This window comes from Hippocampus zosterae, chromosome 7 (genome assembly GCF_025434085.1).
Source record: "Hippocampus zosterae strain Florida chromosome 7, ASM2543408v3, whole genome shotgun sequence".
NCBI lineage: Eukaryota > Metazoa > Chordata > Actinopteri > Syngnathiformes > Syngnathidae > Hippocampus > Hippocampus zosterae.
The window spans coordinates 23,319,120-23,344,944 of NC_067457.1; the positions used below are offsets into that span (position 1 = coordinate 23,319,120).

General features: G+C 45.7%; 3 protein-coding genes across 8 annotated transcripts in view; 2 read left to right on the forward strand and 1 right to left on the reverse strand.

The window, feature by feature from the left end:
- Window positions 1-1,889: 1,889 nt before the first annotated feature.
- On the forward strand, window positions 1,890-3,461 carry LOC127603945 (calaxin-like). Its single transcript, XM_052070683.1, has 7 exons — window positions 1,890-2,101; window positions 2,176-2,296; window positions 2,506-2,658; window positions 2,730-2,834; window positions 2,909-3,057; window positions 3,121-3,225; window positions 3,301-3,461. Exons 2-7 carry the CDS (start codon window positions 2,239-2,241, stop codon window positions 3,352-3,354), a joined length of 624 nt encoding a protein of 207 aa, XP_051926643.1. The 5' UTR covers window positions 1,890-2,101; window positions 2,176-2,238; the 3' UTR covers window positions 3,355-3,461.
- A 496-nt stretch (window positions 3,462-3,957) lies between these two features.
- Window positions 3,958-13,627, forward strand: pex1 (peroxisomal biogenesis factor 1). The gene is made up of 23 exons (XM_052070570.1): window positions 3,958-4,182; window positions 4,763-4,912; window positions 4,975-5,058; window positions 5,140-5,254; window positions 5,743-6,344; window positions 6,428-6,547; window positions 7,256-7,385; window positions 7,470-7,582; window positions 7,672-7,751; window positions 7,831-7,966; window positions 8,309-8,405; window positions 8,499-8,669; window positions 8,752-8,906; window positions 9,548-9,737; window positions 9,858-10,024; window positions 10,086-10,220; window positions 10,502-10,566; window positions 10,751-10,893; window positions 11,671-11,774; window positions 11,838-12,215; window positions 12,988-13,155; window positions 13,232-13,365; window positions 13,440-13,627. Exons 1-23 carry the CDS (start codon window positions 4,081-4,083, stop codon window positions 13,510-13,512), a joined length of 3,612 nt encoding a protein of 1,203 aa, XP_051926530.1. The 5' UTR covers window positions 3,958-4,080; the 3' UTR covers window positions 13,513-13,627.
- A 169-nt stretch (window positions 13,628-13,796) lies between these two features.
- Window positions 13,797-25,825, reverse strand: part of elmo1 (engulfment and cell motility 1 (ced-12 homolog, C. elegans)) — a 38,625-nt gene continuing 26,596 nt past the window's right edge. For 5 of the 6 annotated variants that reach the window (XM_052070590.1, XM_052070588.1, XM_052070587.1 and 2 more), the window contains 10 exons: window positions 25,672-25,800; window positions 25,275-25,379; window positions 25,086-25,194; window positions 21,486-21,622; window positions 16,252-16,415; window positions 15,940-16,052; window positions 15,370-15,477; window positions 15,215-15,297; window positions 15,043-15,120; window positions 13,797-14,949 (listed from right to left, as the gene is read on the reverse strand). In XM_052070590.1, coding sequence (XP_051926550.1) covers window positions 14,749-14,949; window positions 15,043-15,120; window positions 15,215-15,297; window positions 15,370-15,477; window positions 15,940-16,052; window positions 16,252-16,415; window positions 21,486-21,622; window positions 25,086-25,194; window positions 25,275-25,379; window positions 25,672-25,800 — 1,227 coding nt within the window. In that variant the 3' untranslated portion in view covers window positions 13,797-14,748. Of the gene's footprint in view, window positions 14,950-15,042; window positions 15,121-15,214; window positions 15,298-15,369; window positions 15,478-15,939; window positions 16,053-16,251; window positions 16,416-19,789; window positions 20,101-21,485; window positions 21,623-25,085; window positions 25,195-25,274; window positions 25,380-25,671; window positions 25,801-25,825 lie in introns of those variants that run through there. The other variant, XM_052070591.1, reaches the window with a different exon arrangement.

Consider the following 25,825-nt stretch of genomic DNA (forward strand, 5'->3'; position numbering starts at 1 on the left):
CCCCCTATGTATTGGCCAAGCCCCCCTTTTACCCCGGCAGAGAAAAGATCCTGGAGCTGACCCTGGCTGGAAAAAAAATTATGGCGTCTCCATTCATTCCAAAGGGGAAAGGTGATTTTTAGATGTAAGTGTATCTTAACCCTTATATTATGTTAATGGTCAATTTGACCCGTTTCAGTTTTTGTTGTGACCAAAGCAATGGATATGCTTTCTTTTTCTTCATGAAATTTAGTGACTTTTCCTCATCTAGGGCCATGAACTGGTGTGTAAAATCTGGACACTCTGATGTGTAGTGGGATGTCTGTGCACATTTTGCATACAAATATGATGTATGGGTCATTTTGACCCAGACACTTTAATATGGGCAACTAGCTTTTCAGATCCAAAACAAACATGTCTAATTGATGAACAGTACTTTGTTTTGACTGCTCAGTGACTTCCAGATACCCAGCCAGGTATGTGTAGAGCAGGAACCTTCTCTCATTTGACTCGTCACTCTTCTCATGTCATTTCTTTGACCAACATACAAAAATGATTCTCCAGAAAATTTACAGCTGAATAAGCTTCATCACAGAGTTTGAACTGGGATAGTGATGCAGAGGAAGATATTTCAGACACACAGGATCTTTTTGGCACGTATGGCATCAAAATGTGGGCAGCCTGTGATGCAATATCTAGTTTTGCATGGAATATGCAAGTGCATACTGGAAAGCTACCTGGAGGATCATCTGAGAACATTCAGATGATGCGTGTGGTTCTGAAGATGAGTGAAGGACTGCAAAGTCATAACTTCTTTACAATATTACAGCCTTGGAGATGAAGTTCAGGAGAGAAAGCTGACTATGTTGGCAACAGTCAGAAGAAATAAGACAGAAATTCCCGGTGAAATTCTGAAGATGCAGGGCAGACCTCTGCATTCCTCGGTATTTGTTTTCACTGAGAAAGCAGCAGTTGTGCCATACTGCCCAAAGAAAAACAAAAATGTTCTTGTAATGGGCACAATGCATACTGATGCATCTCTGAGCACAAGAGAAGACATGAAGCCACAAATGATCCTGGATTACAACTCCACCAAAAGGGGACTTGACAATCTGACAGCACACATACAACTGCCAGTGCAATACTTTGTAGATAAAACACTGAAAATCTCAGAAAAGTTAAAAGAAAAAAAAAGCGTGACATGGAAAAACCTTAACTAAACAGTTAAATATATATATTAAATATATTATATTATATATATATAATATAATATATTATATATATATTATATATTAAATATAATATAAACAGTTAAAATATACTTTTGGGATTTAAAATCTGTTGTCTGTCTATTATCTGAATATTTACATCATCTTAAACAAAGTTGTTACTGGTGTAACCTGTTTTTTGACTATTTTGTGTGGATTTTTACAGTGCGGGTCAAAATGACCCACAACATAATCAATGTGATTTTTTTTCAACATAATATGAGGGTTAAGGAACACTGTATTTTGATGGTTCAATATTTAAGAGACTTTGGACTATATGTAGCATTTTATAGGAAAAAAAAACGAATTTCCATAGTCGTGTAGTAAGATACGCATGCGCATAAATCCAGGCAGGCACTTCGGGTGTCAGCAAGGTTGCGGCATCACTAACCCCCCCCCCCCCCCCCCCCCCGGAGATTTAACTTTATTTATACCAACATTTGAAAATTACATTTTAAAAAACTATTTTTTTTCTCCACCCTCCAGATTTCCAGGTAAACCGAGAAATTAATGACTATAGCATTAAAAAAAGAGCGAAACAGCCGCAACGCATTAGACGTGTGTGATGACGTCAGCAAAGCCCTATTGTAGAGGACGATGGCTTAGATGCGGCCGCTCTTCAGTAAAACTCTGCCTTCTAATCCACGGAGAGTTCAACTCAGTTGGCTATTGTCAATAAAAGACACGTTGAAAATGTGTTCCATTTTTATATTCACTTCATGGAACGGTCCCCAACATTCCGTTCCCGCCTGCCTCCCCCCTTCTGTACCCCGGCAACGTGGCTTCTCCGTTGCCCGGTGGACGGACATGCTCCCACGCTAGTAAGGCAGTAAACGATGACGTTAGCCAGCCAGGTAAACCGAGAAATTACATGTAGAAATACTGTAATGCGTTTATGTGATTGTGCTAACTTGAGTTGCTTGCTAAGGTTACTCCACCTCAACTTCCGGCCCCAGGTCGTCCCTTTTGAGGCCCAAAGTAGGGGACAAACATGTCCAAGAGGCTGATCCAAAACCTTGCCAAGATCATCTCGAAACAAGTGGACCGCTGTGCGTTGCTTTGCTGACAAGATAATGCGAATGAGACTAACGTTGCAATTCTAGACCGTTACGAATTTAAAAAACAAAACAAAAATACATGGTGTCCATTTGCCGCCCGCCGTCCATTTTGTACTGCACTGCGGCATATACTATAAAAACCTATAATAGCCTTAGCGATGTAACATTTCTCTCACACACACCTTCTCTTGTCTTGCCAGTCAATCAAACGGAGGTAGAGTGCCTTATTCGTGAGTTTTACGCCATCCTCGGACAAACGACAAGCACCGGGAAGAGCAGCTTGGACGAAAGGAAGTTCAGAAGCATATTGACAAATGAGTTCGGCCTCACCAATAACACTATCATGGAAAGAGGTATCGCGTTTACGAAACAAATGTGTTTTTTGTTTTGCTTGGATACGAGTGTGACATGATCTGCTATCCAGTTTTCAGGACGTTCGACAAGGACAATGACAACTTTGTCAGCTCCAAAGAGTGGGTGGAGGGCCTGTGCGTGTTCCTTCGCGGCACCTTGGATGAAAAAATTAAATGTAAAAAGGGATAGAAATGAAAAATAGTCTTCACTTTGTCCAGCTAATCTGCCTTCCGTCCCTCCACCCTCCAGATTGTTTTCATGTGTACGACTTGAGTGGAGACGAGTACATCGCCAGGGAGGAGATTCTTCTCATGGTGAGGAACTGCCTGCGGATGCACGGTGAGGAGGACCCTTATGACAGCATCAAAGACCTGGTGGAGATCACGCTCAAGAGGATGGTGAGACGTTGGTCATGCCACGCCACTCCATTAAAGATGGAATACAAATATTTTCATTGACAGGACCACGACAATGATGACAAACTGTCTTTTGAAGACTACAAAAAGTCGGTGAAGGAGTTGAACATTGTGCTCGAGGCTTTTGGGACATGCCTCCCCAATGCCACGGTAAGAACAAGTTAATAAGTATAAATGTCAACATGACTATGGCAATAATTGATGAATCCTCACCTGTTTTTACAGAGGATTGAGAGGTTCGAGCAGCGCGTATTCAATAATAAATGGGACCACAGATGAAGTCCATAAACTATTTTTAAATACATACCAACTGCTGTCTGGATTGGATTGGATACAACTTTATTGTCAAATGTACTGTATGTGTAACATACAGCACAGATGAAATTTCTTCCCTCTCAACATAAAAATACTGTTTGTTTCTAATGTGTCAATAAAAGTCATTTTAATGTCATTTTTAATGTTATTTTTAAATAAATATCCTCGTGTGGTTTTGGCTGCAGTGAATCAGACAACTTCATCATTGATTTTCTTTGTCAAGAAAACATCAAAAATAAAGTATTTTCTACTGTTACACACATTTATTTTACTTTATTGACGTAATTGAACAGAATTTTGCGAGAGTTGAAGCGTAGTACTCAGGCAATGATGTAGAGATCTCAAGGTGAAGTGTGAAAGGCTGCGAAATAAAAGTTTTGTTTTCACGATACGGAAGAGCGCCATTGCGCTTTGTCGCCTGTGGATGGCAGCGTTTTCTTTGTTTACTTCTGCAACCACGTTTCCGAACCCCACTTCCTATTGTATGCACTTCAAAATAAAATTTTAGGTTACCGGTGGCATTTACCAAGTTTATTTTGAAAAAGAAAAAAAACAGGCACATGCGCTTCCGACCTTGAAGCCAATCGCTGCCACAGCGCGACGATGTGTAGTTGCTTACTCTCACATGTAACCCGTGTATACAGATGTCCCTTGTGTGACGGTTTACGTGTCTGCATTCACGCGTGAGACATGTTCAGCGGCATTCAGCCCGTGACAGTTGTTTTTAACAACGCGAAAAACTGCTTCCTCCATGTGCCCGCCAAGTTAATTTCCCATCTGTCGCTGAAGGAGGTAAGCTAACTACAGTTAGCCGCGGCGTGGCTACTTACCCCAAAGTTTCCCTCGACTTTGGTCAAATATTCAAGCGCGACTGAAAGACGTGTTAACGTTTGTGATATTACATAAACTAAGTTGAGTAGCACTGCTTTAGCAAAAATAATTTGAGGTAATTTGGTGTTATGTATTCCTCTTAAAATATAACACACAACATGTCATTTAATGTAATCATTAATCCAAGTAAGGCCTGCTGCGGATTCCAGCAGGCCAAATTTCCTTCCATTTGAGCCAAACTTCTTACAGTCTGACTGAAATAACGTATTCTATAACAGTTTTACGGTATTAACACTAGTTGTAAATCATCCGACAGGCTGGCACGCCCACGTCCTACGCAATCAATTTTTATGAGTAAATTGACTAGAAACTGCCGTGTTTAAAAAAAAAAGCTACAATACAAAATGGAAGACATGGAATTAGAATATTATAGAAAACGGACAAATGGACATATCCAGACTACATCAGCGGTACTGGTAGATTGGAGACACTGCTTACCGTTTCCTGTCCTCCAGCATGACGTCAGTGACTTTGGTTTCAGAACCAGGCCTTGGAGTTGTCCAGTTGTCGTGACGGCCCACCGGCGTTTCTCACCTGGACTCTGAGTCGCAGCTCCTCCGACTCAGATGGCCAATGCGTGGAGCTGTGCAGACAACTGGCAGAGATGCTGGGCCTGCGGGACAGACAGGAGGTAAAAGTCCATCCTGTTTTTGTGCGAGCACCGCGGGTTGATGAGCTTGTTGTGTTCCTCAGGGGTTCTTGACGGCATGTCAGCAAGTGTCGTCGGTGCATCGAGTGTTTGTGGAGCCGCTCTCGGCTGACGACTGGGAGCTCTTGGTATGTTCTCACGTCACTGAAGAGAGCCAAAAAAAGAAGCAAAACCAAAAAAAACATTTCATGTTGTCATTACACTTTGAGGAGCTGCATAGTGGCCCGCTCGAGCAGAAGCTTTTGCATCAGATCCGGGTGGTGTTCCCGGGTGCCGTTTTCCCCGTGTGGGTGAACAGCCACACAGTCATCTACATCTACATTGGTAAAAAATATTTTGAAGACCTTTTTTTTAGGATGGGGGTCACTTTTTTAAAACCAGATCAATTTATTTAATTCAACAATGGGGTATGTTGAATTTTTGCCTATTGGAGAGTCTCATTTTTCAAGAAAGAACATTTGTAATATGGAATTCATATTACTCAATTGAAATTCATGTTTTGCATGTTCATTAAAAAAAATCAGCTGTTACATTAGAAAAACGAATCTAACATTGTATCCTATCAATCTCGATAGAGTAAAATATTACAGGTTTAAAAAAAATGTACATAGCTTGGAACTAACAAAATCCTCAATTTCACCATTAGAAAATCTAACATTTACATCAACAATTCAAATGGTTTTCAAACTTAGAAATTAGTTTGCCATTTTGTTTTATGTTTAATGAATGAGTATAATGTATGAGTTGAAGATCTGACACAAATTAACTTTTTATTGAGAATCGAGCGGTTTACGTCGCCTCCCTTCCTGCAGCGTCCTTGTCACCTTCGGTGCCTTACGGACGCCTGGAACCCTTCACGGAGCTGGTGGTGACTCCCAAGAAGCAGGCCGGCCACCCCAAGGGGCTTCCCTACCCCCGTTTTGACTCAACATCCGCACCTGCAGCCCCCTCTCAAGCCATCTCCCCTCCGAGTCAGCAGTGGGGGGGAATAGCGGACCTGAAAAGTCTGTTCGGCTACATGACAAAAGGCACACGTGACCCACTTAAGGAGATCCCATCAGTCCCGGAGATCCCCGCCGTGCTGGCCGACGCCCTCTACAGAGTTTGCGGCTCACCCCCTTCGTCTCTGGCCGCCGCCAGCTGCGTGGTGCCCGACGTGCTTCACGTCTTCCCCTTGGGACACGCCTCGAATTACGACATCGCGGACGCTCAGCCAGAGGTGACCTACGGGCTGCTGTCCAAAGTGCCTTCGCCCCCGGAGAGAGCCAGGGTGGAGAAGAAGAAGGAGAATGCGGCAGGAGATGGTGGAGCCGAGGCCAAAGGTCAGGAGGCCACGGTGGTGCGCTTGGTGTGCCACGGTGCTGATATGCAAAGACGACACACCGAGGGAAACATCCACTGTGGTCGAGTTTGGGTGAGACCGACAAAAATAATACAAAGCGCTTGTCGTCCACACTCTTTTTCTCCTTGTATATAAATTTTCGATTTTTGGACCAGATTCCTCAAGTTTTGTCTGTCAGACTCGACATCCCGCCACATTCAGCAGTGAGAATAAAGCCGGTGAAATCAACCGTGAAAGTGGCAACCGCCATTCAACTCCAGCCTCTAAAACCACTGGTGAGTCTCAAAGGAGCCAAATTCATGTGTGACAATTCATGGCATTCTTTATACTAAATATATTTCTGTCAAACAAAAGTTGTACTTTTTTTTTCAAGATTAAAAAATAGCGCAATGTTAGCTTCTTTTTTTTTTGTCTTGAGACACTAGCAATAGGCAAAAGACAAGAGGCAGAGTTAGAGGTGACTGAGTTAAATTAAAGATGCTGAGATTCTCCTTAGGAGTGACAAGGATGGACAGGATCAGAAATGAGGTCATCAGAGGGACAACTCAGACAGGAAAGTTTGGAGAAAAAGTTTAGAGAGGCCAGACTGAGATGGTTTGGACATGTACAAAGGAGGGACAGTGGATACTCTGGTAGGAGAATGTTAGCGATGGAGCTACCAGGTAAGGGGACAGAGAGGAAGGCCAAAGAGGAGATTCATGGATGCCGTGAGGGGAAGACGTGCAGGTATTTGGAGTCAGAGTAGAGGATGCAAAGATGGAAATGAATGACTCGCTGTGGCAACCCCTGAAAAGGGACAAGCCGAAAGGAGAAGAAGATTAAAAAATATCACAATGTTAGCTTCTTTTTTTTAATCCCAAAAAACTAAAATAATAAAGTGAGAACACTTGTATCTTAGTTTTTTGTGTGAATACTACTATATTTATGATTGAAAATACAAACCTTATGATACACGGTAGTTCCAAAAATATCTTCCTCCTCAGACGGAGACGGAGGAGGCCGAGGAGGAGGCGATCCAGACGGCCTTCCTTGACTGGCTGCACACTCAGACTCACCAACCTTTGGCGTGCTTGACGCCACGAGCCGGCTCCCTCCTCCTACACGCCACTAACGGTGAAAAAAAAACAAACAACAAACAAACTCATCATCCAAGTTTCTGGGCACTCCACCTGAGCAGCGTGGGTCCTTTCCTTCCAGACAAGTTGGAGTTTGCTGTGTCGGTCTTGAGACCAGAACCAGAACCTGAGTGCGATCCGCCAGACCAGCTGTTTCTGCTCTCACCGTCCGTTTTACAGAAGAAACACATACAGGTTTACTGGATTATTATTCTTTTTTTTCCCCCAAAAATCGATTCATTTCCATCTCCATCATCATCTCACGCGTTGCGTCCCGCGTTCAGGTAATCCGAGACCCGGTGTCCGTACCAGCTGCTGAAGTGGACCCACCAAAACCAGATCTTCCCTCTCTGGATTCTCTCGGGTATAGTCAACGGTGTCTCAATCACATTTTAGCACGCTTGCGTTTCAAACATATTTGTCTGATGTCTTTTGTTGTCAAGAGGTGTGGAGGAGCTGAGCAGAAAAAGTTTGGAGTTCATCTCCTACAGTCTTCTGGCGACTCCGTTGGCCAGAGAGCTGCTGGGAATCATCGGACGGGGACTCAAAGGCGGAGCGCTGCTCATCACCGGCGCCCAGGTGAGATGACGGCATGCGCTCGCAACGTGTCGAACTTCCCGTTGCGTGTCGGCCTGAGGCGGTCGACTGCTTCACACTGCCGAGACAAGAAAAGGGGAAAAGAGACTATTCAGCGTCATCAAGTGCTTTCACGTCTCCTCTTTCAATTTTCATCTGCACGTTTTTGAATAAAGAAGAAAAAAAAAAACATTCTTTGGGGCGAGGCTTTCGTTTCTAAAACTGATTCTTTTATGGAATATTGAATAGACTAACCAGAATATATCCCCCCCCCCTCCCTGCTTGTCATGGGTCTCTACAGTCCTGAGGTGTCCCTAATAAAGTGGCCATGGTGTCTTTTCGTAGGGCAGCGGAAAGAGCGCACTGTCTCGCGCCCTCTGCAGGAAGGCTGCAGAACAGCTGGACGCCCACGTGGAAGTGGTGGAGTGTAAAAAGTTACAAGGTGCTCGGGCTGCTTGACACGTTTTCTCCATTGCCGCGGTATCATTTTTTTTTTTCATTCTTCTTAATTTTGAAGAGAAATGATTTTCCCTAGGCAAAAGGGCAGAGACGATTCGCCAGACCCTGCGGGAGGTTTTCACGCAGGCGGAATGGATGCAACCCTCCGTGGTCCTGCTGGACGACTTGGATCACGTGAGCCGGGCGTCCGCCTCGCCCGAGCACGGCCACGGCCCCGAGGCGCTGCTGCACCTGCACGTCGCGCAAAGTATTTTCGGAGCAGGACATGAGCATGAGGATGGTTGTCGTCGGACGTGGTCCGTCATGGTTTTGTGTCGTCATTGTCGTAGGCTTGCGGGACGTTGTGAAAGATGCGATGGACCATGACGCTCTGATGTGTTTGATGGTGACCAGTGAGAGCAAACGCTCGTTACACGAGACGCTCACGCACGTGCAAGGAACGCACTTCTTCCAGGCCTTCGCGGACATACGACCACCCGACCAGGTCGAAAGCTCGCTCTCTGCATCGCATTGACATCAAGTTAAGGGATTGATTCTTTGACAAGAAAGTTGTATTCAATTCAAAATTAACCATAACTTTTTTTTAATCCAGTATTCCAATAAGGGTTTCACTTTCAATTGGGTGAATGTCAGGGAACTTTTTCCTGCAACTTTCAGTTAAATTTATACAAGAGGGTGCTAACCCTGTGAAGGGAAAGATTCACATCTCAGTTTTATTCAAATTCGGGTCAGCCTAGCTTGGCGTCCAAAATTCTTGGGAGCTATTGTTGAAGTTTCATGAAGCTTTCATGCCGCTGAACCGTGCACTTTTTGTCCGAAATTTAAAACCTAGTCTATTGTCTCCAGATGATATCTCCAAATCTGAAAAGTTCAATCATCAACACGCTTAAAAACATTTACAATACCGGAGTTTGTATTTTCAACATTTTGACGCCAATACTTTCCTTTTCCCCGCAAATTTTATCAGCTACAATTAGCTACTATTGGCCTCCGTTAATACGACTAAAAAATATCCTGATTGACCCGTGGGGGGGGTCTCTCTCTTATACAGTATAAGCACACCCAAGAAATACTCTCACCAGCCAAATCGTACACGGAGATGCATGCGTGTATGTGTGCGCACAGGCTCAGAGAGCAGACATCCTTTTTCGCGCGATCCAAACAATGTGTGGCCCGTCGACGCCGGACTCGGTGAACTTGGACCTGGCCGCCGTTGCTAAGGAGACAGAGGGCTACCTACCTCAAGATTTGCTGCTGTTGCTGGAGCGAGCCCTCCACGCCAACGCCGCACGCCAACAACAAGACGACAGCACCGGTAAGGTTGAACAGATGACGCAGCCGTGATGATCCGGAGTCATTTCAGCCTGGATTGTCACGGAGAGTCTCCACCGAGTGTGCAGTGTGGTAAACACTGCATCCCGCGTGTGTTTCGCAGACGTGCATTTGTCGCGGCTGGATTTTGCCAAGGCTCTCGGGGACTTCACCCCGCCGTCCCGGTGGGGGGCGGACTTGCACAGTCCCACCGGAGGAGGGCTGGAGACGGTCGGGGGGCTGACGGAGGTGCGGCAACTGTTGATGGACACCATCTTGCTCCCCGTCAAGGTCAGCCGACAACGCACCTGGTGCACTTTGACAAGCGCTGATGGCAAGTGTTGCGTTTCAGTACCCCGTCCTGTTCTCCAAGCTTCCCATCCGGCATCGCTCGGGAATTCTGCTGTACGGAGCACCGGGCACGGGGAAGACGTTGCTGGCCCAGGCCATCGCCAAAGACAGCGGCATGAACTTCATCAGCGTCAAGGTGTGTGTGACTCGCAAAACCTTTGCACCATCTCCTAAAATGCGTATCGAAAGGATTAAATGCAAGCGGATTGCATTTCAAAGTTAAATATAACTGAACTGCTCTGAAAATGTATTTGAAAGTAACGTTTCAAGCCACTGTATCATGAACATTTCATTCAATTCTTCTTTCGTGTGCCATTGGAGAGAGCCCAACCTGTTGCTTTTTAGCGTTTGGGGTACTTTAGTTTGCGTTTGCGGGTTTGTCTTGCTTTAACCGTCATCTTCATACGTGTGTTCCAGGGTCCGGAGCTTCTGAGTAAATACATCGGGGCAAGCGAGCAGGCGGTGCGAGCCGTCTTCGAGAGGTGACGAGCGCTTGTGGTTCGTCCCATTCCACCATTTTGTGTTGTCAGAGTAGCACCTGAGATAATGAGCGCAAAATGGTGGCTCCTCCAAGTTAGCAAGGAATGATGAAACTGTAGTTGAGCACGTTGTCCACCGGAGGGCGACGCTTGACTGTAATTGTGCTTGCGCTTTTTGCACTGACAGGGCCGAGGCAGCCAAGCCCTGCTTGGTCTTCTTTGACGAGTTTGACTCGTTGGCGCCAGTGCGGGGTCACGACAGCACCGGCGTAACTGACCGCGTCGTCAACCAGCTGCTCACTCAGCTGGATGGCGTCGAGGGCCTGCAAGGTGTGTATGTGAGCCAATGTGAGAGAGTGAAAGAGAGACTATACTGAAACCCAATACCAAGTTTTTATTCCCAATTTCAAATGGTCTAAAGTCGGGTTAGAGTTTCATAGGGTTTCAAACTCGGGTTCGGGTTTCAACATAGGCTTTCAAACATGGGTCAGGGTTTCAACGTCGGGTTTTCAACTGTGGTAAATTTTTCTGAGAGGAGTGCACAAATAAAACCTGAAAAATGGTGTCAACAAGTCAGTTGTCACATACCACCTTTTGTTGGGCGCCATGAATGTCCCGGTGGCGGTGAAAGAGCCACTGTTGAATCCTGAAGTCCTCACAATGGTAAACGTTGGCTCCCCCTTGAAGCGCTCTTCATCTGCGTCCGGCCAGCAACATCCAGTTGTAAGTCCTCCTTAAATAGGCTTGTGAACAGAAACAATAGTGACACCTAGCGGTCAACTTAGTCACCTACATGTACCGTCGACTTAATGGCCCTCCTTTCAGGTTCGCGTTTCTGATAAGGCTTACAAACTAGCGTTAGCGTTTCAAAATAGGTTTAGGATTTCAAAGTAGAGCTTTGAACTAAAGTTAGGGTTTCAAAACGGTACATTGGTAGTTTCAAGTGAGGGCTGGGGAGTGTGAAAAGTGCAAGAGTACGAGAGGCGTGGTGAGTTTGTGTAAGAACGAGCCCTTATTCAACCAGGCGAGTGTGTGTTTGCGAGAGCGGGAGTACCTTTTTGTGAGTGCGAGAGTGTCTCCCTTGCGTGACAATATGTTGTCTTTCAGGCGTTTATGTGCTGGCCGCCACCAGTCGCCCGGACCTCATTGACCGTGCTCTGCTGCGTCCAGGCCGACTGGACAAGTCGCTGTACTGCCCACCTCCCGACGAGGTCTGATGATGTCACAGGAAGTCGCTCTTGGCCGTCTCAACAATCCTGTCCCTCCTCCCCCAGGAGGACCGCTTTGCCATCCTGAAGATCCTGAGCACTGGCATCCCCTTGGCTCCCGACGTGGACCTGGAGGAGCTGGCGGCACGCACCCACGGCTTCACCGGCGCAGATCTAAAAGCTCTGCTTTACAACGCCCAGCTGGAGGCGATAAACGTCAGCCAGGAGACCACGTGCGACATGAGCCTGTCCGCCATGAGCTTCCCGAACACCAGCAGCGGTTCCGATGATCTGGCCGATGACGTCATGGGAGACGGCGGTGGCGTGAGCCCGGAGCCCGTCGACCTTCAAGTTTCAGACAATCGCCAACAGCAAGAAACCGGCGGTGATGCCTGGAGGCTCTACTTCGATAGCTCCTCCGAGCCCCAATCTGCTGAAGGAAATGTATGTCGGAGATGCTTTTCAATAATGCCGCTGGAGAGTTGTAAAAATTCGGCCCCCATGTATTGGCAATGTGGAATTTGGTCGGCGTGTCAATCACAAGTAGATCCACAAAAAAAGTTCTGCATTTTGATTCAAAGCAGGCATTTTAGGATGAAATGTGGCCATTTTCTGGGATCCACAGGACAAACTGGAAGTTTTGCCCAGTAGATAAAGCAATATTGGAACACCCCCCCTACCCCCCACAAAAACTGTTTTTATTCTACTTTGCTTTCTTGCAGCTATTTTAGGTTAATTTTGGCTATTTCAATTGGTTCTTCAAATAAAAACTAGAACTCGGCCCACACAGGCCATTCAACTCGGCAACGTGAAATTTGGTGGACATATAAGTTAGACCCACAAAAAATTCCCCAAACCTAAAAAACAGGAAGTAGCCAATTGACACTAATTTTGTAGCCATTTTAAGGGTTCCTTCTAAAACAAACTAATCCGACCTATTTTGGCCAATTACTAGCGCCATGAATTAGGGGAGACATGTCTATAATTAGACCCACAAAACAAGTCTCAAGAAGCCATGACCACAAAGAAGCAGGAAGTCTGACATTTTGGTTCCAAGTGGACATTTTACGTTGAATTTGAAAAATGGTCACATTTTCAGGGGTCAGTGACAATAAATGGCAACAGATTTCAGGTTTCATCCTTCCACGTGGGTGCCTGAGTTTGATGACTTAGAAAATACTGAAGTGAATATTTTTTCTTTCCCCTAACCCCTCAGCGTTTCTCCGGACATGACATGGATATTCTGACCACCGAGTCCAGTTTTTCGCTGCCCCTGCTCACCATGCCTTCCATCCGGAGCGGCTTCCAGGACCTAGACGACGAGCAGCTGCGGCACCTCCGGCAGGAGGTCGCGTGCATCAAGCTCAACCACCGCAGGGCCATGGTCAGCTCTCCATGACACTCCACCCCCATTGTGGTTGCGTTCACTTGCACTCCGTTAATCTGTTTTTTTTTTTTAGGGTGAGCGTGTGCGTATCCAGTCCACCTCCAGCCAGCCGGCGGGTTTCTTGCTGCGTCGCTGCCACATGCTCGCCGCGCTCGATGTCACCAGGCCGTCACTTGGCAAGAACGACTGGAGCAGATACGCAACTCTGTGGGTGACGCACAAATTGTTATGTTATACACACACACGTACATAAAATATTTTATGCGTCATCGTGTTTGCAGGTACGAAGCTTTTTCAGGAGGCAGAACCACCATGCCAACATTCCAAGCAGGACAACGCGTCACATTAGCGTGACGACACACTAAGAGGCAATTGTCAGTTATAATTTGTCTTTAATTACCCCAATTGTTGTACATTTGTTTATAAAACATTATTAAGAATTTAAATAAATGTTGGGGACTTGAAAAATGTTATTGTAAAAGTGTATTTTTTTTAAGGCTGATATTAATGCTAATAGTTATTGGGAGGTTTTAAATTTGGCTTCCTGCAAACTCCAGCGACCTAAATCTAAAATGACACATTTTGACATTTTACTTTTTTGGTGTGAATTTTGTCAAAAGAGAGGAAAAAATAACTCCTTGTACCTTTCAACGTTTAATGTAAACAGCAGTTTTGTGGGGCTTTGAAAAATCCTAAAGACAAAAGGTGATGACGGTCTTAAATAGGAAGGGATTGGGAGGCGTGAGTGTCGGGGGCGGTGCCCAAGTCCAGTCCTGAAGAACCCGGCTGGACCAGCCTATTTGAGATGTCTCCCTCCTCAAACACATCATTCAAATGATCAGCTCATCGGCAAGCTCTGAGAAGCCTAAATTTACGATTCTGATCATTTCAATCAGGTGTGTTGGAAGAGGGTGATCTAAAACAGGCTGGATCGGGGCCCTCGAGGACCGGACTTGAGGCACCCCTGGTGTAGGGGTTTGGAAATACTGTATTTTTTAAAATATATACATCTAATATAAATCATACTAGAAATCACAACCATTATCCGTTTGTTTAAAAAAAAAAAAAACTAACTTTGAAAGAACATAATAGCTTCCCTTTTCCACCACCCAAAAAACTTTTGCAACAGCATCACAATTCAAGAAATAAAAACTGAATGATAAACTCAATATTGCTCAGGAATGTGGTGTACAGCAGTCAGTCGGTGATTTTGCGACAAAGGGGTGGGGGAAAGTTCTAACAGTCTTGAGTGGACAAGAAGTGAGATTTTTTTTTGTGTGTGTTAAAAGTACTTCTCATGGTGTGGGGAAAAAACATTTAGCTGCCACAAACATGGCGAAACTTGTGTCGTTGTGACAGGAAATAAGTGGACTTCAACTAACATGGCCAAACCTCCCTGCACAGAAGCCCTGAGGACAAATCATACAAAAACAAAAAAGAACTCCAAGAGTTTCTTGAGTTGAAGTCCCTTCCAGGTTTCTTGTGGTCTCCATAGCAACAAGGAAAAAAAAATCACAGTTCTTGAAATAGTCCAGTTTTAAGGAAGAAGGGGGGGGGGTGATCCAGTGAATACATCAGGGCTAAGCTAAGCTAGTTACAATCGTAAACAAAGTCATAGTTGCTGGGCTCTTTGGGAATAGGGGGCGGGGCTTCGGGGATCTGGATGTTCTCCAGGTCCAGCAGGCGGAGCTTCATCTCCATGGAGAGCAGCGTGTCCATGTCGGATTTGGTGTAGTCACTGGTCATCTCCTTGCCCAGAAGTGCGTTCAGACCATCAGTCCAGACGCAGTACTGTACATGGAATTGGGGAGGGGGGTCGGAATGAACGATTGACGACACACTGACAAACATTGAGTACGTTAGCCACGGCTTGGCTCATCTCACCTCGTGCTTGTCCGGGGCAATAAAGTTTAAATACTCATCCGACTCGTATAGGATGGAGAAGGCCAACTCCAGCACCTCCTGTAAGGAGGGTGGGGGGCAGAATATTACACGCTAATCAATGGTGTGTTGATGATAGCGCTGTTATTAATGCTTTTCGTTAGCGTTGGCATACCTTGTTCTGCTTGAGAGCGCCCTTCTCTTTCATGTGAGGACAGTCTTTTCCCGTGATGACCGCCTTGATATCCGCCACGGGCACTGTGGAGAAAACGTGCCGTTGAACGCCAACAGATTTTATTCCGGTCACGTGACAAAACGGCGGGCGCTCACATTTGTCCTGCAGAGAGTCGTGGGGTACCTCCCCTTGGGGACTCTCCTCAAGGTCCCCGTAGTGCAAGACCTTGTGGTTGGGGGAAAGCCGGCAGTACCAGAATTTGTCTAGGAGCGGGACAAAAACACGGAGCCGGATAGAGATGATTCATTTAAGTGCTAACAGCAAACTGGTGACTGTAAATAGATGACGTTTGTTGAGTGCTAGCCGAGGGCGGAAGCAGGATGACGTTCTAGGATGGTAACTTGTGCTCAGGCACCCTGGGCCTGGAAAAGACACTTTTGGTGGTTCTGGTCCACAGGGAACAGTCAGATCTGTGGGCGGTGTGGAGGATGCTAGCAACTGTGCGTTTGTTGTGGACACAAGTCCATATGATGGTCCAAAATGCAACATGCTTATTAGCTGTGTGGATGAAGTGGCTGGGGAGAGGGAAGTTTCAGTTTCCCCTGCTGAAAAGCTGCCGCCTCTGCGACCCCACACCGGATAAGCGGGAGATCACGGATAGAGGGAACTACTTCGAGGCTCTGGTGGCTAACAACAGCGGCTAATAGCTCATGCTAGCATGTCACCTTGTCTCCTGCGACTGCTGATCTTCCTGAAGCACGTCCCTTCACATAGTCGATTGAGCCTCTGCTGTTTGATCAGCTCCATAATCTCCGGCTGGATCTTCTCCCTCAGCTCCCTGCACCAACAACACGTGGACACCGGAATATGTTAGCATCCCGTCAAAAGCACGCATGCTCACGCAGAAATGTCATCTTGTTTGATTGAAAAACTTTTAATTTATACAGATCCATTAGAGAACCACTAAAAATAGGATTAAACGCAAGACACACACACACAGACACCCCAAACGTGTATCGTGTGATTCGCAGACTCACAGGATGGGTCGGGACTGGAAGTCCTCCTGATTCATCCTCTCCGACTGTCGTATCTTGAGGATCTCGGCGTAGCTCAGGTTCTGCAGGCGGCTCTTGAACTGGTCCAGCGAGTTAGGCTTCAGCGTCAATGCTCTCATGATCTGCTCCCGCACCACCTGCATGACCTGCGCCACAGGAAAGAGGGGGGTGGTCGGAAGCCCACCTTCAGAGGCGAGCCTCGTAATCGGGTCGGGGATAACATGACGAGCTGTCCACTGTCGTATCCGCTGTCCCCGAAAGGGCTCATTACAGTGAACCCTCACTTATCGCGGTTAATGGGGACCGGGACCATGCCGCAATAAGTGAAAAACCGTGATGGACCGTTGGCTGCGCGACTAAGAATTTTTGTGTCTATGTGGGTACCAGCATGGTTAAAATATGCAACAGTATTTATTATTTACATATTTGAGACAAAGACTACAGCACTATACATATTTACTAAAATATTTAATGATAAAACCTTTTAGAGTAAATAACATTCATCAGCATTCCCTTTTGAGACAGACCAAGAGACTTGTGGTACAGTGAAACTCCTCTACAACAAAATCATGTTTGCAGCAAGAAATTTTTCACAACAGGGGGTTTTTCACAGTAGCAAATTTGATTTCAGATGTAAACACACAAACGTTCAGCATTCACTTTCACTTGCATCAATTTCTTGGATAATGTATTTTATTTTGCTTCCTCCGTCTTTCATTTTGATCACTTTTGCCCTCTCTTCCAGCATCAGAGCTCGTTTTGTCTTAGCTGCTTGACATCCAAAGGTCCATTTTGTAGCCATTTTAGCAATGCAAGGTTCTTGCTGCGTCTGAAGCTAACAATAACAACTACTTCCTGGACTACTGCGCACGTGTAAACCAGTGTGATGGTTGCTGTTGCCGTTTCCGAACGAAACAGTAGAGGTCACTGTTGGATTAGACTTCGTTGAAGTGAATCTCGTCGCGAGGCAAGAGCAGAGAAAAAGATTTCATATCACGCAACAGGGTTTTTTTTCGTTGTATTGGGGGCAGGAAAGTGGGAATGGTTAATGCATTTAGATTTTTCCACAGTAGGGGGTATTTTCACCCATGTAGGGTTCGTTGTAGAGGAGTTTCACCATACTCTCACTTTATGCTGCTCTGACAGTGGAGCCGCCGTTAGCCTCCAGCTAGCTGCTGGCCAGCTGCCCGCGCGCAGCCAATGTGTTTATGATAAAACAATGAATTTGTATTGATGAGGAGGAGGTGACGGGAAAAGTGCTTCCTTTATCGGATAAGCTCAATCACCCCCTCTCTTTCGCACACGCCCCCCCCTCCAGCAAGCACATAGCAAACAAAACAACGTGAGACACTAATCAGAGTCCACAGCTGACAAGACACTGATCAAAGTGGCAACCGCGTGATGAGACACAAGGGAAGGTGCTGGGCGGGGCTGCGAAGATGCACAGCCAATCAGCTCATGGGATGGATCCACTCATGCTGTCATTGGTCGACGTCTGGCCGGGAACCAATCATGCGATGCACTGAATCCGCGATAAGTGAATCGCGAAATAGCGAGGGATCACTGTATGAGCTATCAGTGTGTGTGTGTGTGTGTGTGTGTGTGTGTGTGGATACAGACACACGAGAGATGCCTGCCCATCCCCGCCCGGGCGTGTCACACTGAATACACACAAGAAGCATCATTAAAATGAATGATAAGGCTGAGCCATATCCTGGCTGCTGATGCATGCAAATGCTATCAAGAGGAAAATGTTGTCTGCTGCTGCTCATGCAAATGGATAATGATCTCGGGTCAGTCTAGCGTGTTTCAATATTAGCGTAGGCCACTTCCACTTGCACATAATGAACACACAAGGGCTTTAAAAATAAAAGAAAAGAGCCCGAGGCGCACAGCAACCCTCTCTCAGCTTCTGTCTGAGTAGAACGGCAAGGCACACACACGCACAGGAAAAAAAAAATCAAGTAGCTAGAGAGCAGCTCACTGAAGAAGTGGGAGGTGAAGTAGGATGATAAAAATAAGCTGTCTGAACACAACAAAAAAAGAGGGAGGGGGAGGGGGAGGGCAGGTGGCAGTGTGGGATGGGGGACGTTGGGCTGGGTCCACGAGCCGAAAAGAGGAAGAGTTGAAGAAACAAAAGAGCCTCCGAGCGAGTGACAGTAAAGGGAAAAAAGCAAAGGGAGGTTGGAGGGGGGGGGAGGGAGAAATAAATCACAGTGGTGGGAGTTGTGCTACTACTACACTGTGGTGAAAACGTGGAGCTCGCCCATTCAGTCCTGTGGCGTCGGAACAAAATCCGAGAGCGTTTGAGAAGCACATCAAAAGTCCATCAAAGCGTTATAAGCACATTAAAGTGTTATTTTGAAATATTTAGAAGGATCAATATTTTTCACGAATTTTAAAGAGATCCTTGGCCACGCTTGGGTGGGAACCAAAGCAAAGCGCGGAAGCGCTGAATCAGCATTCGTCCCAAATTTCGCGTTTAACTCATTCACTCCCAAAGACGTTTTTAAACGTCTTTTCAGACTTGCTCCAGAATTGGCTGGAACTGAATGAGTTTTAAGAAGCGTTGTGCTCATGTAGAAATTGCAGAATAATCACAACACAAAGAGAATTCCAAAATCATCAAGTGAAAAACATTTGGGCTCCGATAAACGGACCCACCAAAAAAAAAAAAAAAAAGTAAATAGAAAAAAAAGGACTATTTGGGAATCAGGCAAGTGTTCTTTGATGATAACCAAAAGAATGCAAGTGAAAAGTCAGAATCAGGCTAATCCTGGTGAAGAATATTTGGAAATAGTCATGCAATCAAGATAATAGACGGAAAAACCATAAGATAAAATCTGAAATCGATTCCAAAATGCTGATTTGGAAGACTCGGGCCTGGCGTGGAAGCAAACCAAGTATTGGGTTGCTGTTCCAAGACTGTGCTAATCATCCAAGATCTTGCAAATCTCTCGTGAGGAAACAATGTCGAGCGCGAATTCCAGTGTGATTTGGCCAAACGGAGCGGTGTGCACCCCCCCCCCCCCCAAAAAAAAAAAACCATCGGAGCGATCCAAATTTATCAGGGTACGCCTCAGTCCAGAAAAAGCCATTTGGACGGTTTGGCTTGGAAGCAAAGCACGCGGCGAAATGGAAAGTCTCGAGTCGGCCGCGCTGTGGGATCACGCTAAGCCCGTGTTGACCTGCCGCCCTCTGGATCAAGACATCGGCGGAGGGAGGAAGCGCGGCGCAGCGACATGCGATTCCTGAGGTGACGAACGTGTGTGGGGCGGGGGGGGCTTAATCCCATTCATAACAAAGCGCCCCCCCCTCCTTTTATACACACGCCCACACACACGGTATGGATTATTTTGCTATTTGGGTCACCGGCATGACCATCCTCCATCTTCCCTCTCCTCCTCCAGGTAACAAGCGCTCCCTTCCGCTCCCTCCCCCAATCAAGCCCCCCACTGCCGATTGACACCCCCCCCACCCCCGTTTCTCTTTGCTCTACGCACACACACTTTCTACTTACATGTCAGCTCCATGGTTGCGCGCGTGCGACCGACTCCTGAATCCTGCGCAGCTCGGGCGGACCAAGAGGATGAGGAAGGGGGGGTGGGGGGGGAAGGGTGTGTGGGAGGGGAGGCAGATGGCCGTCTATCTGATGGCGGCTGACGGCGGCGAGCGCAAGTCAAAGAGGTCCGAGGCAGCTCTTGTATTTCGTTTGGTCTCCCTCAATGTATTCTCCCCCCCCCTCCCCCCACCCCTCCTCGCCGCCTCAAGTCTTCCTGTGGCGGGGGAAAATTCTTACCGCCGTACCTGTTTGTCTCGTTTCCCTTGCCCTCTCTCTTTCTCTCGGAAGCTTTTTGTTGATCTACGGTATTTAAGAGATCTGATTGGACGCACGCCACCGCCGCGCGCGCCAATTGGGATGCGGGCAGAGGATCACATGACGTGCGTGTGGGAGGGTAGGGGTTGGGGGGGGGGGGGGGGGGGGGGGGAGAGTCACTACATCATAGAGGAGATTGAGGGAGGAGGGGGGGAGATGAAGACGCTCGCCAGCCCAAACGGCATCAACCAATGCTGCTGTATTTGGAGGACGGTCGCTATGGCAACCGCCACGGTTGCCATAGCGGTCGCTTGTTAGCATCCGAGTCCTTGCCACCGTTGAAAAGCGTGATTGTCAGCCTGTAGAGGCAATTCATGCGTATCCGCCCCCCCCCCCCCCCCACGCAGCAATAATGATAACCTGTAACCTGATAAACATGATAAGCCGTCCACTGGAGTGACCGCCGTCCCTGAATGGGTTAGAATCCCAATTTGACAAAGATACAGTTGGGAAATGACTCACCATCGGCATGGCGGCCACCCGGTCTCAAAATAGCCTCTTCGAATCAAAATGGCAGGTATGCAAATGTCTTTTTGGCTTTGGGTTCCTGACACTTTTTTGGTGGGTCAACTGATGATAGAGAGGACTACCAAATTTTATCTTGACTTTCTTTCACGGTCCGCTGTTACTTCGGTGGACAGCTTCTCAGGTTACAGGGTGCATGAAAGGGTTAACGATCGGAGAAGATATTTTTATAGCACCAAATGGCAATTCAATCCAAAATGGCCGTCCTGTTGTCTTTTCTGACGTGGCTTTTGCCGACATTGCATGATGGACATGCCTACCAATGTTTGTTTTCCAGTTAAAATGCCTTAATGCATGACCTCGTTATTTAAACTAAATAAATTTTCACAACAGCTGCAGCTGAAAGAAAAGCGCTTGTCAGGACATAAAATATCAAAATACAGTCATATCACACACAACATTGCAGAAGACCTGCAATTGTGGAGAATGATGATTTCCAGCCAAAATGGTTGCTCAAAACCAAAATGGCAGACTTCCGCTGTGTTTTTCGGCATGGCTTCTTGAGACTTTTTTTTTTTTGTGGGTCTACTCGTGATAGATTTCCCATCCGATTTTCATGCGAGTGAGTGACAATGTCTTTCAAGGCTGAATTAAAAAAAAAAAAAAAATTAGCGGGATGCCAACCGAGCCAGGATGATTGCCAAAATGGGTGACTTCCTGCATCTTTTACATGGATTTTTTTTTGTGGGTCTATTCATGATGGGCATGCCTACCAAATTGCCGAGTTCACGGTGAAACTGGCTTCAAAGGGGTTGGCTTTTCAAAAAAAAAAAAAAAAACCAAATGTATCGATCGTCTCCAGCGGACGACTCACTTTGTTGAAGTCTTCGTTGGTGGCCCGCATCTCCTTCCAGGTCTTGTTGAGCAGTTGGATGCAGATGCAGAAGAACTCCTCGAAGGAGCGGTCGTGCGTGAAGAACATGGGGTGAAAGTCGTGGCAGTTTTCGCCGGCTGCAGAACAACAAGCGCACACATTGGGTCACATTCACAACTGCACAGAATCTTGGGAGTCAAAACATTCAGGTCTCAAAAATCATCTTCGTCCGCTGAAATGAATGTTGATGCCAGTATCCGTTCCAGACAGTTTTTTGTAACTTATTTAATACGCAAAATGTCACTCTAAAATACTGTTCTTTCATAAAAAAACAAAAACAAAGACCTAATGCAGTAGAATAGTTGAAAAAAAGTCAATTGTTTCCATTCAATAGACACTATTATACGAATACTCTTCGCAGAGGATAAAGAATATAACTCACGTAGATATTGCTATCTTTCTGCATATGTTGCGCCAAGGTGTTGAAATATGTTAACACTTAACAACGATAACATCGATGCAATTTGACAGCCCATCTGTGATATTTTGCATTATGTGTTAGCATTAAGCTAAAAGACTTTGGAGACCTACGGCTTAGACAAAGCCCCTTCCATCCACATTTACTGCATAACTCTTCTGTACAAACGGCCACCAACACGTACAATACAAAAAAAAAAAAAAAAAAAAAGATTAAATTTGCAGACATCAACTGCTCCTCTTTGGACCTGCGTGTCTCGGCCGAGGTCAGCGGGTCCCTGCTGTCCTCCGAGTGGAAGTCTATTTTTGTGCCCGCGTGTTGCCTCAGGGCCAATAAATGTATGATGTCAGCTTGTTAGTGGGCTGGACACCACGCAAATGAAGCCTGCAGGGGCACCGGGGGTTACTTCAGCGGGCACAGCGCCACCCCTGACATCTGCCAATGTCCACTGTGTGTGTGTGTGTGTGTGAGTGCGCGCGCACATGTATATAAAATGGAGAGTCACCTTGTAGCGAAGCCACATGATGAATACACCATGAAAGATGTCATCCTCACTTTAATTGCCAGCCTCATGCCCCGCTGTGACAAGGGGAAAGTGTGTGTGTGTGTGTGTGTGTGTCAAGTGAGCAACGTCAGCACCATTTTACAGTCTAATCGCACTCTGGTGTGTGTGTGTGTGTGTGTGTATATAAAGTAAGCGGGCTCCAGAAAAGAGCGCAGAGGTATCACCGAGCAAAGTGTCATCCCATGTAGTGGTTGTCATTCGGGGTACCTCCAGGACACTTACAAATCTAATCTGTTTGGCAAACAAAAATGTCTCCAGAAAAAGCAAAACAGCAAATATATTTTAAATGAATAAATGGAACTGGGGCAGCCCGGTAGTCCAGTGGTTAGCACGTCGGCTTCACAGTGCAGAGGTACCGGGTTCGATTCCAGCTCCGGCCTCCCTGTGTGGAGTTTGCATGTTCTCCACGGGCCTGCGTGGGTTTTCTCCGGGTGCTCCGGTTTCCTCCCACATTCCAAAAACATGCGTGGCAGGCTGATTGAACACTGTAAATTGTCCCTAGGTGTGAGTGTGAGCGTGGATGGTTGTTCGTCTATGTGTGCCGTGCGATTGGCTGGCAACCGATTCAGGGTGTCCCCCGCCTACTGCCCGAAGACAGCAGGGATAGGCTCCAGCACCCCCGCGACCCTAGTGAGGATCAAGCGGCTCGGAAGATGAATGAATGAATAAATGGAACTGAACAACGCGACCTCTCGAAAATGAACATTCAAACGGAACATTAACCCTTTACGTGCACCCTGTAAACCTGATAACATGAGAAGCTGTCCACTGTAGTGACGGCTGTCCCTGAAAGGGTTAAATACAACCCGGGGGTGTGTGTGTGTGGGGGGGGGGGGGGGTGAATTTTCATTACAGTAGTGACACTGAAATAAGAAAACAACGAGAAAAACAAAAAACTGGAATGGCACAAAATTGCGATGAAATGTATTTTGAAAATATTTAACGCAGAATATTTGTAACCACATTAAAATAAAACATAAAAATATAATTAGTACAATCAAAATCAAATACTCCACATTTTTTTAAGTCATGGAATGTCTGCAATGCAGGGAAATAAATAAATAAATAAAATAGATCACAAAAATGGACAGACATGTTCCATCGGGAGAGTAGACGACATGGATTTATGCCGAGCCCCCCCCCCCTCCCAAAATGAGTCAACGTGAAAATCGAAGCGAAAAGACGTCGATGTTGCCAAGCGGCGTCAAGGCGCGGTGGGAACATCTGCGCTAATTGTCTCTAACGAGCTTAGCAGCTAATTGTGGCAGCATGCGCCTCGCGGGCGACTCGCTTCTCTTGCACTCCAAGTCAAGGAAGCAGGAGAGTGGCGCTGCCAAGGCTCTGCTCAGGCCAGAGACTACGCAGGAGTTTTCAGACCAATATAAATTAACTACTTGATTCTTGTTAGGAGAAAAGAAAACAAAAAGAAGTAAATAAAATTCAATTTCAAATAGAAAATTACACAGCATTTTGCTGTAACAGCACAATTATTTTCATTCTTGTAAAAATACTTCTTATTCCTGGCTAATTGTTTTATTTTAATAGCAGTTAAAAAAAAGGCATAAAAACATTTAAGATGTACATGTTCAAGAAATATTTTCTTATCAGAATTTTTTTCTTTCATAGGTAAGATTTTATTTACAATTGTTCCTGATGCTTTTTAAATACGTTTTTTTCCAGAATATTTTTATTGTCCAAAAAATGTTAATAAAATTCAAAAAAAAATCCCCTCATAAAAAAACCTACACAGCATTTGGCTATAACAGCACAATTATTTTCATTCTTGTAAAAATACTTCTTATTCCTGGCTAATTGTTTTATTTTAATAGCAGTAAAAAAAAAAAGCCATGAAAAGATTCAATATTTTCGTTTCTGTTCAATATGTTCTAAAAATCAAATCTCTAATCTAAAAATTTTATTTACAATTTTCTACCTATGCTTTTTAAATAACTTTTCAGAATATTTGATTTTTATTGTCATCCCCCAAAAAAATGTTAATAAAAGCCAATATAAAATTTAAAATCCCCTTATTAAAAACCTACAACGTATTTTGTGATAACTATAATTGTTTTATTTTAATTGCAGTAAAAATTGTTTTTTAAAAAGGCAAAAAGATTTAAGATTTTTCTGTTCAAGAAATATTTCCTCATCATCAATCTTTTTTCTTTCATAAGACCTTATTTACAGTTTTTTCCTGATGCTTTTTATGTACTTTTTTTCCCAGAATATTCCATTTTTACTGTTAAAAAAAAAACACACCCTTTTTACTGTTTTGTTTTTACATGTTTACTGTACACTCCTTTCGCTGCGGCAGTATCCTGACAACGACTCCAGACAGGAGCGCAAGAGACGGACGGAGATTTGTTACGAGTTTCCGAGAGAGAGAGAGAGAGAGCTGTGCAGCGCCAGCGCAGCAGATGGATAGCCGGGAGCGGCCCCGGCAGATGGAGAAGGGATACAAAAATAAACATATCAATAAATAATAATAATGCCAGCAAGTAGGAAAAAAAAGGCCATCTGCTGTTAGTGTGTGTGTGTGTGTGTGTGTGAGACCTACGCAGCTCGCCGACTTTGAGGATCTCGCAGAGCATCTTCGTAAGTTCGATACTGCTGCGCCCGAACGGACACTCGTGCTTGTCTTCTCGACTGCTGTTCTCCAGAACGATCTGGTGCACCGAAAAAAGAAGAGTCATACATTTTTTTTTGGGAGGGGGCGCACAAAGATGGCCGCCGATAGCGGACTGACCCTGATGTAGGCATCCTGGTGGTGCCTGGCAAAGTACAGCATGTTGTCCAGCGCCAACATCCCGGGAGGAATCTGTGTGAAATCCACAGCCGGGTTCACGTGGTTCTGCGGGGCAGGAGGGGGGGAAAAAAAGAATAAAGATGGGGATGCAATTTTGCAACATTGAAGCTTTAAAAAAAAATTAAGCATGAAAAAAAAATTTTTTTTTGCTTGTCTATGAGGTTTTGCATCATGTATTAGCACTGAGCCGCTACCAGACTTTCATAAGTCAACAATGCGATTCGGTTAAAATCTGCGACATGCAACCGTCAAATTTGTGTTTGCGCCTCCTAAAAAGTCATCTTGGAAAAAATTCCCCAAGTTGAGGTAGGACTCCGCGGTTGGTCGAGACGCTTACGATGAATCCGAGCTTCTTATAGTCGCGCGTGTACATGGACTTGCGCTTCTCTGTGCTGCTGCCGTTGTTGGACTCGCAGTCCATGTCGAAGGCAATCCGGCGGAGCTCGAAGATGATGTCCCGTTGAGCCTGGCAAAAACATTGACAACAGTTC